General features: G+C 40.7%; 1 protein-coding gene across 2 annotated transcripts; it reads left to right on the forward strand.

Moving 5' to 3' along the window:
- Window positions 1-531: 531 nt before the first annotated feature.
- Window positions 532-13,119, forward strand: znhit1 (zinc finger, HIT-type containing 1). 2 transcript variants are annotated; one of them, XM_055007425.1, is made up of 10 exons: window positions 532-776; window positions 1,405-1,502; window positions 1,695-1,770; window positions 2,320-2,399; window positions 2,476-2,645; window positions 3,993-5,520; window positions 6,982-7,075; window positions 7,183-7,329; window positions 9,349-9,479; window positions 11,096-13,119. In XM_055007425.1, exons 1-6 carry the CDS (start codon window positions 752-754, stop codon window positions 4,012-4,014), a joined length of 471 nt encoding a protein of 156 aa, XP_054863400.1. In that variant the 5' UTR covers window positions 532-751; the 3' UTR covers window positions 4,015-5,520; window positions 6,982-7,075; window positions 7,183-7,329; window positions 9,349-9,479; window positions 11,096-13,119. The 2 variants fall into 2 exon arrangements, with proteins under 2 accessions (XP_054863400.1, XP_035803019.1); XM_035947126.2 differs by lacking the exons at window positions 532-776; window positions 1,405-1,502; window positions 1,695-1,770; ... (1 more) ...; window positions 2,476-2,645; window positions 3,993-5,520 and adding an exon at window positions 5,556-5,696.
- Window positions 13,120-13,813: the final 694 nt, after the last annotated feature.

The raw sequence follows: 13,813 nt of genomic DNA on the forward strand, positions 1-13,813 counted from the left end.
TGCCACCATCATGCTTCATGTCATGATGCTGCCACCATCATGCTTCATGTCATGATGCTGCCACCATCATGCTTCATGTCATGATGCTGCCACCACTGTGCTTCACATCATGATGCTGCCACCATCATGCTTCATGTCATGATGCTGCCACCACCGTGCTTCTCAAAACTTCTCTAGAATGACTCAAAGCTGCACAAGACGAGATGAAATCAACTTTAGTGATTTACAAACGGCCAAAACTTTGAGTACAAAATTATTCAAAACTTCACAAATTGTAATAATAGTAATCGATTAAAAATTCCATGGATTAATCAGCAGTGAAACCAGTTTGTTTTGTGAGGTTTAGTTTTAGACACAAGCTGAGGGAACAATCTAACTTTAGATCCACATAAACTGAACCAAATCTTAATTTCTTTTAATTTACCAGGAAATAGGCTCAAACTAGAATTAAATAACTTTTCTCTTTGCAGGGAGATTTAATTTGAAGGCGTTGAAGGTTTTCATGTTTTTGTGTTTCCTGAAGCTGGAGGCCGGAACGCGCTCAGAAAATAGCACCATGTCGCTCGCCGTAGAAACGGAAATTCGCCGCACCGCTTTTCAGGAGCTCATCAGACAAAAAGAAACGTGTGAATTCCAAGTTTCCATGTGAACGGTTCGGGACGTTATCGGTGTTAACGGGGCTGCTGTGAACCAGTTCGCGCTTCGCCAGGTTTGGAGCTGCGCGGCCGCCGTACTGCCACCGGGAGACAACATGGTGCTGGAGAAGAAAGGCTCTGGTAGTTTCAGGTTTATTTTCTGCTAATTAGCCGATAAAACGCTGCAGATGGTTTAGAGAAACGTAAAGATTTAAGGTGTGAAAACCTGTGTGGCTGCTTCGTCCTTCATGTGCGAGATTCGATGAAAAAACGTCAACCTTTAGCGAAACTACGATTTTCTGACGGATGCGTGTTGTTGTTGATGTGGCCGCTAAATGTTAACAATCAGAACACACCCGCAGCTTATTCGGCGTATAAATACTTAATAAAAACACTAGACTGGCTTTAAAAATGCTATTTAAAGAAGACTGGTCGCCCTACAGAAGGCTGCTCCTCTGTGGTTAGTTTGAGGGGAACACCCAGAGGGATTCTGGGGGTTTTGTTTCCGGAAGTGAAACTTTGAGGGTCCAGCTGTCAGCCGAATTCATCTTTACTTCCAGACAGGTCATGAAAAGTTTCAGGAAGTGTCACTGATGCTTCAGATGCAAAAAGAAAAGAGATTAAATGTTAAATCAACGGTTTTTACAACGAAGTCTGGTCTGAGTGTCGGACAACTTGTCACGAGTATACTTCAGGAACCTAGACTGATTCTGCCTACCTACCTACCTGTCTGTCTGTCTACCTGTCTGTCCATCTGTCTGTCCATCAGCCCGGGTGGAGGCCGGTCAGCGCAGAGTTCTGGACGAGGCGACCCGTCAGAGGAGACTGACACGGCAGCTGGAGGCTCTGGAGAAGGACAACTTTCAGGTCCTGAAGCTCCTCATCTTCTGTTCTTAGAATAACCACCAACATAGAAACCTTCAGGTCTCATCTGCTCCAGTAGATGTTCCATCAGATGTTCCAGCAGATGTTCCAGTAGATGTTCCTGTAGATGTTCCAGCAGATGTTCCAGTAGATGTTCCTGTAGATGTAGATGATCTCTCTGTCTTCTTCCCCCAGGACGACCCCCTGTCCTCACTGCCTCCCCCAGGGCCTACTGCCCGCCTTCCGGCCTTCAGCGAGACAGAAGAACCAGGTGAGACACACTTGTCTGTCCTCCTGTCTGTCCTCTTTTCTGTCCACTTGTCCATTCTCCTGTCTGTCCTCCTGTCTTACCTACTACTGTCCTCCTGTCTGTCCCTCTGTCTGTCCCCCTGTCTCTCCTCCAGTCTGTCGTCCTGTCTGTCCCCCTGTCTGTCCCTCTGTCTGTCCCCCTGTCTGTCCCCCTGTCTGTCCTCCAGTCTGTCCTCCAGTCTGTCCTCCTGTCTGTCCTCCTGTCTGTCCCTCTGTCTGTCCCCCTGTCTCTCCTCCAGTCTGTCGTCCTGTCTGTCCCCCTGTCTGTCCCTCTGTCTGTCCCCCTGTCTGTCCCCCTGTCTGTCCTCCAGTCTGTCCTCCAGTCTGTCCTCCAGTCTGTCCTCCAGCCTGTCCTCCAGTCTGTCTCCCTGTCTGTCCTCCAGTCTGTCCTCCAGCCTGTCCTCCAGTCTGTCTCCCTGTCTGTCCTCCAGTCTGTCCTCCAGCCTGTCCTCCAGTCTGTCCCCCTGTCTGTCCTCCTGTCTTACCTACTATTGTCCTTGTTTCCGTCCAGAGAAGAAGAAGAGGAAGACGAGGGGCGACCACTTCAAGCAGCGTTTCAGGAAGAACTTCACCACGCTGCTGGAGGAGGAGGTGAGTTGTTCGCCTTCCCGTTCTCTGATTGGCCGAGGGCCGTCAGCTGACCCCTCCTCTCCTGTCTGATTTGCAGAACCTGTCTGAGAAGCCGGAGCCCAACTACCTGTCGGCAGCAGCCCCGCCCTCCTCGCTGCCCCCCCGACACTTCTGCTGCGTCTGCGGCTTCCCGTCGCATTACACCTGCACCACCTGTGGGGGGCGCTACTGCAGCAGCAGGTGTCTGTGCACCCACAGGGAGACCAGGTAACAGCAGGAAGTGACATCACATCAGCTGAGCAGAAGTCTAAACGTCCAGGTGTTCTGATGAGGAAGAAAAGTTCGAGAGCCAGGTTAAAAATGGTACAAAACCAGTTTAAAGCTAGTCACAACCAGTTTAAAATCAGTCTAAAACCAGTCAGAGCCCAGTCCAGAACTAAAACCAAAACCAGTCTAAAACCACGTCCAAAAACATGTATTAAATAGGGTGACCAGACGTCCCGATTTACCCGGGACCGTCCCGTTTTTGAGCCCTGCGGCAGGGCTCAAAAACGGGACGGTCCCGGGTAAATCGGGACGTCTGGTCACCCTAGTATTAAACCAAGTCCACAAACTAGTCCAAAACAGTCTCAAACTTTTTCAATTCAATTCAATTCAATTCAATTTTATTCATATAGCACCAATTACAGTCAAATTGTCTCGAGACGCTTTACAGAACCCATATGCCTGAACCCCCAGAGCAGCCCTAAGGAGACAGTGGCAGGAAAACACCCTTTTAACAGGGAAAAAAACCTCGAGCAGAACCCGGCTCTAATGTGGGGGAACCATCTGCTGCTGGCCGGACGGGTTGAGAGGGACAGAAGAGGTAGAGATAGAGGTAGAGAGGTGGGGGGGGACACAAGGACCATAAAACACACACTTTAATACATGCATGATAAGACAGATGATACATGCAAAGTACAACTAACATGGAAGCTGATTATAGTTTACTGCTATGGTGTATGACTCTGGCATTAAATATACTACATATATAGCTGGTGGTAAATTCAAAAATATGTAGACGAGCAAATCAAGTATAGTGAGGGTGATGCAGAGTAGATTGATGGAAATGGGCAGCTGGAAGCAGTGGGCTGGAGGAAGGTCAGCAGCAGCAGCATCCCACAGATGGAGATTAGGCCAGTTGGTGGGAGAACCACCACAGATCTGAAGCATCCAGCTCTGGGATCAGGGACACTCGGAGAACTAGTCCAGAACCGTCTAAAACCAAGTCTAGAACTAGTCCAGGACGTCTAAAATCAAGTCTAGAACGAGTCCAGAACCATGTAAAACCAAGTCTAGTCCAGAACTGTCTAAAACCAAATCTAGAACTAGTCCGGAACCTTCTAAAACCAGGTCTAAAACTGAGTCCAGATGTAGTATAGAACAGTCTAAAACCGAGTCTAGAACTAAACCAGAACCGTCTAAAACCAAATCTAGAACTAGTCCAGAACCGTCTAAACCAGGTGAACTTTAATCTCCTGCTAATCTGCTCTGACAGTGAACAGGACTAACTCGTTGACTTGCTGACCTGTAGGGGACGCTGTTTCTCTAGCTGCTGTCTCCGTGTCTCTGCAGGTGTCTCAAGTGGACGCTGTGATGACCGCGACTCGTCACCACGGCAACGGAGGTGATGGGAGGTGAAGCGACGTCTGCAGCCGTTCACGACATTCTAACGATGCATCTACCTAGACAGGTGGAAGCAGGAAGACCTGGACAGGTGGACGGTGGACTCTACAGCAGCATGTTAGCTTAGCTTAGCATAAAGAGCTGCTAACAATGAGGACATTTGGACTTTTTGGTCGTTTTATTATTTTGGACGTTTTTTGTTAATGTTGGACGAGTTTCACGTCATCCTGGATAAATTTCTGTTAATCTGGACAAACTCTGAGTCATTTTCAACCATTTTTGACTCTTTCTGGACACTTTTTTATTCATTCTGGGAGGTTCTGATTCATTTTTGAGACATTCAGTGACTGTGGACAATTTTATGTCATTTTGTACAAATTCTGGGTCATTTTGAGTTATTTTTGACTAATTTTGGTCAAACTCTCAGTCGTCTCTTCCAGTCTTCTGCTGTAAATGAGAAGCTCCAGCTTAGCTTAACTTAGTTTAGCTTAACTTAGCTTAGCATAAGTGGCTGCTAGCTGCGGCTAACAGCTAGCCTAGCTCAGCTCCCTGGTGTTCAGTTCTGTGTTTGTTTCAGAGTTGAGATGTTTGAGCTGCTGTCTTCATTAAATGTGCTTCAGAAGAACGTCTCTGACTGTCTGTCTGTCCTCCAGCGCCACCACCAGGTCGTCTCCTGTAAATACAACAGCAGCATTTAAACAGCAATCTAAAGTTTATTACTGATGATGATGTGTTTTCCTGTAAAAACTGTTGGTTCGGTTTTATTTCTGTCAGGATGTGAAGCAGATGAGTGGAGATCGAACCAGACTGACAACTTTCACGCCTTTTTGTTGTATTTTTAATTCAGTTTGGACAGAATTTGAGTCACTGAGCAAATCTTCAGTTATTTTTTTGAATGAATTATTAAGTAATTTTGGACAAATGTGTGTTTGAAAAAAATCTCATTTTCTGAATAAATACTGAGTTATTTTGAACAGACTGCAGTCACTTTGGACACTTTGGGACGAATTTGGGACGAATTTTGAATCATTTCAATCAGTTTTTGAGTCTATTTTAGAGTAATTTGGGGCAAATTTTGTGTGTTTGGACAGTTTTAGGGCATCTTCAACAGGTTTCATGTGTTTTGGTCCAAAGTTTGAAGACAGATTTACAGTTATTGAACACATTGTGGTCATTTTGGAAAATGTTGTAAGATATTGTGTACCAGTTTAAGTGTGTGTGTGTCTGTGTGTGTGTTTGTGTCAGGTTAAAAGTCCAGCTGACTCTCTCCTTTTCCCTCCCTGGTATCCATGGCAACAGTGTCATAAAACATGTCAATAATTAATGTGGACTTTTGAGTTGTTTTGACACAAAGTTTCTACACACAAATACGCACAAACACACACATACAGTAACACACTCTCTGTTCCAGCGGTGCGGATTTTGTCTCAACTGGAGGAAACGTCGCCTCGAACAGCGGAGCAGCTTCACACAGTCGGTAAGTAGAACTGGGAAAACTGGGAGGACTGGTGGAGTCACTGGTGGAGTCACTGGAGGAGTCACTGAAGACACTGGAGAACTCGTGAAGTCACTGGTGGAGTCACTAGAACTAGAACTAGACCAGTCCCTCCTGGACCAGTCCCCCCTGTATGGATTGTGTTTGTCCACCTTGTTGTGAGTCTGCAGCAGTTTTAGTAACAACCGTCTGGATGAGTCTCTGCTGACCTGAGACCAGTTTGAACTTTACAGCTCTGAATCTGAAACCATTTTTAGAGACAGTAAAGTGTAAATCATTGACACAACGTCTGAGGTAAACAGGTTAGAGTGGTTCTGGACGGGTTCGAGAGGAACTCAAATCTTCTAGGAGACAGTTTAAGAACTTTTTTAGTCATTAAAGATGAGATTCAGTCGTAGAGAAGTTTTAGGTCATTGGTTTGTTGTTTGGAGTCATTCTGGAGAAACATGGAGTCATTTTCAAACGTTTATGGAGTCTTTTAGGACACGTTTTAGTACATGGTGGACAAACGTCTGACTCATTTTGATCTTGAATCTTTCTAGAGATGTTTTAGTCAGATTAATTATATTTGACAAGTTGTCAATCATGTTGGACAAGTTATAGTCGTACAGGACAATTCAGTCAATGTAGAGAAGTTTAATGACATTGATTTGTTGTTTGGAGTCATTTAGGACACGTTTTAAGAACTTTTGCACTGGTTTTAGTCATTAAAGACAAGATTGAGATGTTGTAGAGAAGTTTCAGGTCGCTGGTTTGTTGTATGGAGTCATTTTGTAGAAACATGGAGTCATTTTCAACCATTTATGGAGTCATTTAGGACACATTTGGTTCATTTAGGACACCTTTTAGTGAGTTGGGACAAATTCAATCTTTTCACAGAAGTTTTAAGATGTTGTGGATGAATTTCGGACTAATTTTGAACAGGTTTATGTCGTTCTGGACGCGTTCTACAGGAGTTGATGTCATTTAGGACATGGTTTAAATGGTAAATGGTCTGTATTTATATAGCGCTTTTACTATACCGGAAACGATACCCAAAGCGCTTTACATTATACATCACATTCACCCATTCACACACACATTCACACACTGATGGCAGAAGCTGCCATGCAAGGCATTAACCACCACCCATCAGGAGCAGTTAGGGGTTCGGTGTCTTGCTCATGGACACCTGGACATGAGCTCTCCAGGCCAGGATCGAACCGGCAACCCTCCAGTTACAAGACAGCCACTCTACCCACTGAGCCATGCCACCCCAAGAAGGTTTTTAGTCATTAAAGACGAGATGTAGAAGTTTTAGGTCATTGGCTTGTTGTTTAGAGTAATTTAGGACACGTTTTGGATCAGTTTCCTCTTTATGGGTAAATGTGGAGTGATGGTGATGAACAATCAGGTTTCTGTAGATGGAGACTCACTGATGAATATAAATTTATGTGTCTGAAGCTCCTGCAGACGTCCATCATGAAGCCTTCGTCTCCTCCTCGTCCTCCTCGTCTGTCTCTGCAGAGTCCTGAGCTGCAGTCAGAGTTCTTCAAAGGTACAAACATACTTTTTCTTTAGTTTTATGAGGTTCTGTGAGTTTTCTGTCTCCTGAGTGTGTCTTTAGTCGTTTGGACGGTTCATTTCCTCGTCTTTTCTTTGTAGAGTTTCGGAACAAACTTCGTCCTCAGAGAGATGTCTGTGATTCGGGTGCTGTCTCTCCTCCGTCCTCTCCCCCGTCCTCCCCCTTCAGTCCAGCTCCGTCTCCTTCGTCCTCATCTTCATCGTCTCCCAGTTCCACCATCAGTCCAGGTGAAGTTACTCTCATTTCTCATGTTGTGGAAAATATTATATTGATGATGAGTATTTTCATTTTGTGTCCGTCTTTGGTTATTTTATGTCTTTATTTGGACAATTTAGTCTATTTTTGCACATTTTCCTCTCTTTTTGGTCATTTTGTGTCTTTTTGAACATTTATGGTTATTTTCTGTATCTTTATGGTTATTTTTATGTCTCTTTTTGAACATTTTGTGTCTCATTTTGATCATTTTGGGTCTGTCTTTTTATGCTTGTTGGGTGTATTTTTGCAATTTTTTTCTCTTTTTTGTGTCATTTTTTGTGTCATTTTTGTCAATTTCTGATCATTTTGTGTCTTTTTAAGGTTATTTTGTGTTTTTGTTTGGATAATTTAGTCTTTCTTTGCACATTTTTTGTCTATATGGTCATTTTATGTCTTTTAACGATTATTTTGTGTGGGTTTTTTTGGGGAGGGGGTCTTTTTGAACATTTTGGGTCTATTTCTGGTCATTTTATGTCTTTTTGGTCATTGTGTTTCTTTTATGGTTATTTTATGTCTTTTTATGGTTATTTTGCATTTGTTTTTTTTGGTCATTTTTGTCTCTTTTTTGAACCTTTTGTGTCTATGGTCATTTTGTGTCTTTTTACTGCTATTTTGTGTGTTTTTTGGATCATTTTCTGTCTCTTTCTGGTAATTTTGTGTCCTTGTTTGAACTATTTGTGTCTATTTTTGCACATTTTGTCTCTGTTTGTGTTTGTTTTTTGTTCCTTTAATGCAGTGGTTCCCAACCTGTTTGGCTTGGAGCCCCCTCTATAAGCTGCACCCCCCCACCCCAAAAATAACCACCCCATAAGTACACTAAAAAACAGAAGAGGGAAGTTATTGAATTGTATTACTAATAGAAAATTCCCTAAAATTATGAACAAAGTAATATTTTATATCAAACCAAGAGTTGTACTCTGACGAGGAGGAGAGAGTTTATGGCTGCAGGAAATCTGGTGACACTACAATGCATAAGAGTTAAGTTATTGATTTTTTTTTTAACTAAAAAAATCCTTAAAATTATGAAGAAAATTTTTTAATATCAAACCAAGAGTTGTAGTATGAGCAGCAGGAGTCAGTTGCTGGCTGCAGTAAATTTGTTGAATATTGTGTCTCTTCTCTGTTTGCAGCAGTTTTGCATTTTACAGACGGTCCCTGTTCACTCGTCACACAGCCTGCTGCTCATAGACACCAATGTTATTTCTGCAGATACTTTTGATTAAACTGGGCTTGTAGCATATTGTCTACCTTACAACAATGGAAAATAGGCATCGTTTATGTTTAGACAACGTATATTTAATGAGTTATTGATGCTGGAATTCCGAATATCTTTCTGACTTTACCGAACTGTGTTTTATTTCCTGACATCGCTGTAATTCACTGGTTTCATGCTGTCATTTACGAGCATTTCACCACAAATAACATAATTCTGTCTTGTCCTTTAATAAAACCAAATTTAAGGTTACTCTCGAGGTATAGCCGGAGTTTTTAGGTACTGATGAATCTTCACCCATTTTGCGTTTTCCAGACATCGTTTCCATCAGTAATTTTCTAACTGCACACAAACTAATGAATCAGGATGAACTAGAAGCCGACCTTAAGAAAGACCAAATAAATGTGCTTTAAAAATGTTTTATAGGTAGACTTGTGATGACACAGTGAGTCTTTTACTCTGATTTTATCCAGAATGTAAAAATATGTTTTTTATAACATCACAGCCTCAGAGCAGACAAAACTTCGCGCCACCCCTCAGATCTCTGGCGCCCCCCTGGGGGGGCGCAGACCCCAGGTTGGGAACCACTGCTTTAATGCATCAGAACGGTGATCAACCACGTTACTGGAGTTAAATAACTTTCCAGAGGCGTCATTGTGAATCTTTGAGAGGCTGATGGTGTTCGTAGCTCATAGTTCAGACTTAAAGAGTGAAAAACAAACTGAAGCGTCATGTTTTAGAGCTTTTAGGACTCACTAAGTGTTTTTGTTGTCTTCAGCTCGTCTATTGCTGTCCAGCCCTGAGCTGCTGTCAGAGCTCCGGGAGTCCAGGACACGCCCCCTCAGACATGTCCCCGCCCACAAGGGACTGACCACCGTCTTCTCTGGACGAGGACGAGGACGAGCACAGGTGAGCAGACCAGCACCTTTACCTGGCTCCTGGTCTTTCTATAGAAGGACTCTGGATCTCACAGCAGCGTTAGCGTTAGCTCCTAAACTGAGGATGATTCAGCCACAAACAGTCCAGTCTCAACATGACAAAAACCACATGCTAGCAAAAAAAAACTTAGATAAGAATAATGTTAGCACATGCAAAAAGTAGTGTTAGCACAAAAGCTATGAATGTAATCATTAAAAGTCCCAGTTTAGTATAAAAAAAATGTAACATCCACAAGGATTAGCATAAAAACCTACATCAAATACTAATGTTAGCATTAAAAAACAATTTAGCATGAAAAGCTAATATTAGCAAAAATGCCTCACATTAGCATTAAAGCTAAGGTTACTACAATTAATTTCATATCTAATTTTAGCATAAAAGGTAATGTTATCATAAAACCCCAGGTTGGCATATAAATATAAAATAACATTAGCATATAAAAAGTTAATAAAATATTGTTGCCCTTAAAACTAATATTTACATGTGAACAAATGTTTGCATAACAATTACTGTTAGCATATAAACCAATGTTGGCATAAAAGCTAATATTAGCATTTAAACAAATGTTAGCTAATATTAGCATGTGAACAGATGCAACCATATAACCTAGTGTTAGGATATAAGTTAATATTACCATATAAACAAATGTAACCATATGTAACTTAATGCTAATATGTAAACAAATGCTAGCATATACACTAATGTTAGTATGTAAACAAATGCTACCATAAAAGCTACAATGTTAGCATTAAAGCATATATTAGGATATAAACTAATGTAACCATATAAACTAATGTTAGCGTATAAACAAGTTTTAGCATGAAAAATAATATTAGCATGTAAACTAATGTAACTATATAAACTATTGTTGGTGTATAAACAAATGTATCCATATAAACTCATGTTACTTAGGGTATGGACAAATGTTAGCACAAAAGCTAATATTAGCATGTAAACAAATGTAACCATACATACCAATGTTAGCGTATAAACAAATGCTAGCATAAAAGCTGATATTAGTATGTGAACAAATGTAACCATATAAACTAATGCTAGCGTATAAACAAATGCTAACATAAATGCTTATATTAGTGTTTAAACAAATGTTAGCTAATATTAGCATGTGAACGAATGCAACCATATTAACTAATGTTAGTGTATAAACAGATGCTAGCATAAAAGCTAATTTTAACATGTAAGCAAATGTAACCATCTAAACTAATGTTAGCATGTAAACAAATGTTAGCACATAAAAGTGAATGTTTGCATGCAAACAAATGTAAACATATAAGCTAATATTAGCATGTAAACAAATGTAACAATATAAACTAATATTAGTGTATAAACAGATGTTAGCATAAAAGCTAATTTTAGCATGTAAGCAAAGGTAATCATCTAATGTTGGCATGTAAACAAATGTTAGCATAAAAGCTAATATTAGCATGTAGACAAATGTTAGCTTAAAGATACCTGTTCATCCAAGTACAATAAGAATACCTGAAACACTCAAGGAAAATGATTTTATGTTATTAGCGACACAGTGCTAGCAACGTTGTGTTTCTAATGAACTTCGTTTTCTCCTCCAGAACTCTAACTCCTCCCCCAACACCAAACCAGCCAATCAGAAGACTTCACGTTGAATTCATGAAGAACCACTACCTCAGTCCAACATGGACTCTAATTCTGCTTGAATGATCGTTTTATCCCAATCTGAAATCATCAACTCTGAACCTGGACATTTGATCACAGAACCCCTTCAGACCAGGACTGAAGACTGCAGTTCCTGGAGCGTCCACCAGAGGCAGACTCTAGCTCCTTCAGACCTCCATGTTAAAATGTTCCCAGCAGAAATAAACGTGTTTACAGCCTGGTGTTCAACCGGTCCTGGTCTCTTACGATAATTCACCCAGTCATGTTGGCTTTAGGCTGTTTTAGGGGGACCTGGACCTCCAAGTTCAGGATCCGCCCCTGTAGAACCACTCTTAAGGTCATGTTTATTGAAGTACCACTCCAGGTGTGTGCAGGAAAAGGTAACTGGCTGGTTGGGTTTTAGTTGTTACTTATTCTATCCCTCAAACACGCCAAGAACTCCAGATCCATGAGACTTCAGGGAGGAATCATAAAACTACAGATTAGAAGAACCTAATTAGACTTAGTCTGGAATGTCCCAAACATTCACTCCAAAGTAGGAACTTTCGGAGATCGCAAAGATGTTCTCTGTCCTCTCGATGTCCAGCAGCATCTTCAACCTAAAGTTCTACAGATGTTCCAACAGAACAAACCTTCTGTTTCCAGTTCAGTCCAGTAGCTGCTGGTGTTTAATGATCAAAGCTGTGATCCGACACCAGCCCCGTCTCTCCATAGTCCACCAGAAAAATTCACAGTTTTCAACGTACTCAAGGCAAATTCAGAAGCGTTTGAGGTTAGGGTTAGTTCCAGGGTTAGTAGAGTTAGCTACATTAATGAGAGTTCTGCAGGGTAGGGTTATGGTTAGGGTTGGTAGGTTTAGTGTTAAGGGTTAGGGTTGGAGTTAATGACATTCTTGATAGTTTCATAGGGATGGGTTTAAGGTTAGGGTTAGTCCTACGTTAGGGTCAGTAGGTAGAATCGTTTCGAGTTAGTAGATTTAGTTTTAGAGGTTAGGGTTAGTAGGTTTACCGTTAGTGGTTAGGGTCGGAGTTAATTACACTCATGATAGTTTTGTCGGCATAGGTTTAGGGTTAGTTTAGGATTAGTAGGGTTAGGGTTAGTTTTAGGGTTATAGTTTGGGTTAGGTTAGGTTCAGTAGGTTTAGTTTTAGGGTTGGGTTACTTCCATTCTTGATACTTTGTTTATTAACATCCAGATTATTTATTCTAATTCGAGTTCAGGTTTTTCTAGTCGATGTTGAACTTCAACCAAACACATGAGCTCATTTCTGTTGCTGTGATTGGACGTCACCGTCCAGGGGCGGAGTTTAAACGGACGAAGGATGAAGTTCACATGTAGAATTAAGATCAAAGCAACCTGATGGCGCTGTTTCCTCTCATGACCTCACTTCCTGTTCTGTCCAGCTCTTGTTTATGTCATCAGAAGGTTGAACCTTATCATTTTTAGAGCTTCCATCGTTTGAAATTAAAAGTGCAGATTTTATTAATATTAGCTGTTAAGTTGTTATGAAAATACCGTGTTTTTACATGGATCCTATCATGTAGAGATATTGTTTCATAACTGGTCAAATCACAACCATGAATGTGGCTAAAATATGTGTTTAGTAACAGATTTAAATGTTGTAACTTACATGAAGATCTAATGTCTAATACAGAATTTTATTCCTAAACTGTATTACTTGAAAACACTTCATCACCCAGAACAAACCGGAATCATCACTGAGGAAAAGTTGTGCTCCTTATTTTTCATGTAAAGTTTACTGTGAAATCACGAGAACCTCCACGAGAGTGTGAAAATATGCAAAGAAATGTGTAAAGACGCCACTTTCCAGAAGTTTTATATGTCTTCAGAATCATTTCCTGATTAAAAACTTGTGTTTTTTCTTCCTTCCTGTCGATTCTTGTTTAAACCCAGTAATGATTCATGTTGGAACTACCATTAAACCTGATGGAAAACCAGAGTTTCTATCCGACTCTTTTTCTTTCACACCAGAAACCAGATGAACTGTTGATGCGTTTACTCATTTACTGTCATCTGGGGACTATTATAATGGCAGAAGTCCATTTTAAATATTGCCAGAGTTTCAGAATAAGAGGTAATACGCAGGTTTGAGGACTTCTAGTATCCAGATTATTGATATTTTCATGTTATTTTTCCAGGTTTGTGACCCTTATATTCATTAATATCCAGGTTATTGCTCATTTGGTGCATTAATATTCAGATTGTTGGCATGTTTGTGCTTTAAAATCCAGTTTTGGATGCTGCTGTGCTCTCATGTCCTCATTTTTAACACTCTTGCACATTCATTTTCAGGATTCTGATTCTTCTGCATGTAAACATTCTTCTTATTGATAGTGCATGAAGTAATATCCAGGTTATCCTTTTACATCTTAACATCCAGGTTATTGACATTTCGGTGCATTAATATCTGGGTTTTTGACACTTTTTTTGCATGATAACATCCAGGTTTTAACATTTGTGTATTAATTTGAATGTTTTTTAACACGTTTATGTGTTAATTATCCAAATATTATCCATATTTAGGCATTAGTATTGAGATAATTTACATATATTTCATTAGCATCCCAGTTATTGATAATTCGGTACATTAATATCCAGGTTTTTGACACTTTTGTACATTATTATCCAGATTA

This window comes from Amphiprion ocellaris, chromosome 23 (genome assembly GCF_022539595.1).
Source record: "Amphiprion ocellaris isolate individual 3 ecotype Okinawa chromosome 23, ASM2253959v1, whole genome shotgun sequence".
In the NCBI taxonomy this organism is placed as follows: domain Eukaryota; kingdom Metazoa; phylum Chordata; class Actinopteri; family Pomacentridae; genus Amphiprion; species Amphiprion ocellaris.

What these genes read in the sequence shown, in the direction of transcription:
- znhit1 (XM_055007425.1), top strand. Translation starts at nt 752, where the DNA reads ATGGTGCTGGAGAAGAAAGGCTCTG. An exon ending in TGGAGAAGGACAACTTTCAG is followed by an intron (nt 1,503 to 1,694) that starts GTCCTGAAGCTC and finishes TTCTTCCCCCAG; the next exon opens with GACGACCCCCTGTCCTCACT. An exon ending in CAGCGAGACAGAAGAACCAG is followed by an intron (nt 1,771 to 2,319) that starts GTGAGACACACT and finishes GTTTCCGTCCAG; the next exon opens with AGAAGAAGAAGAGGAAGACG.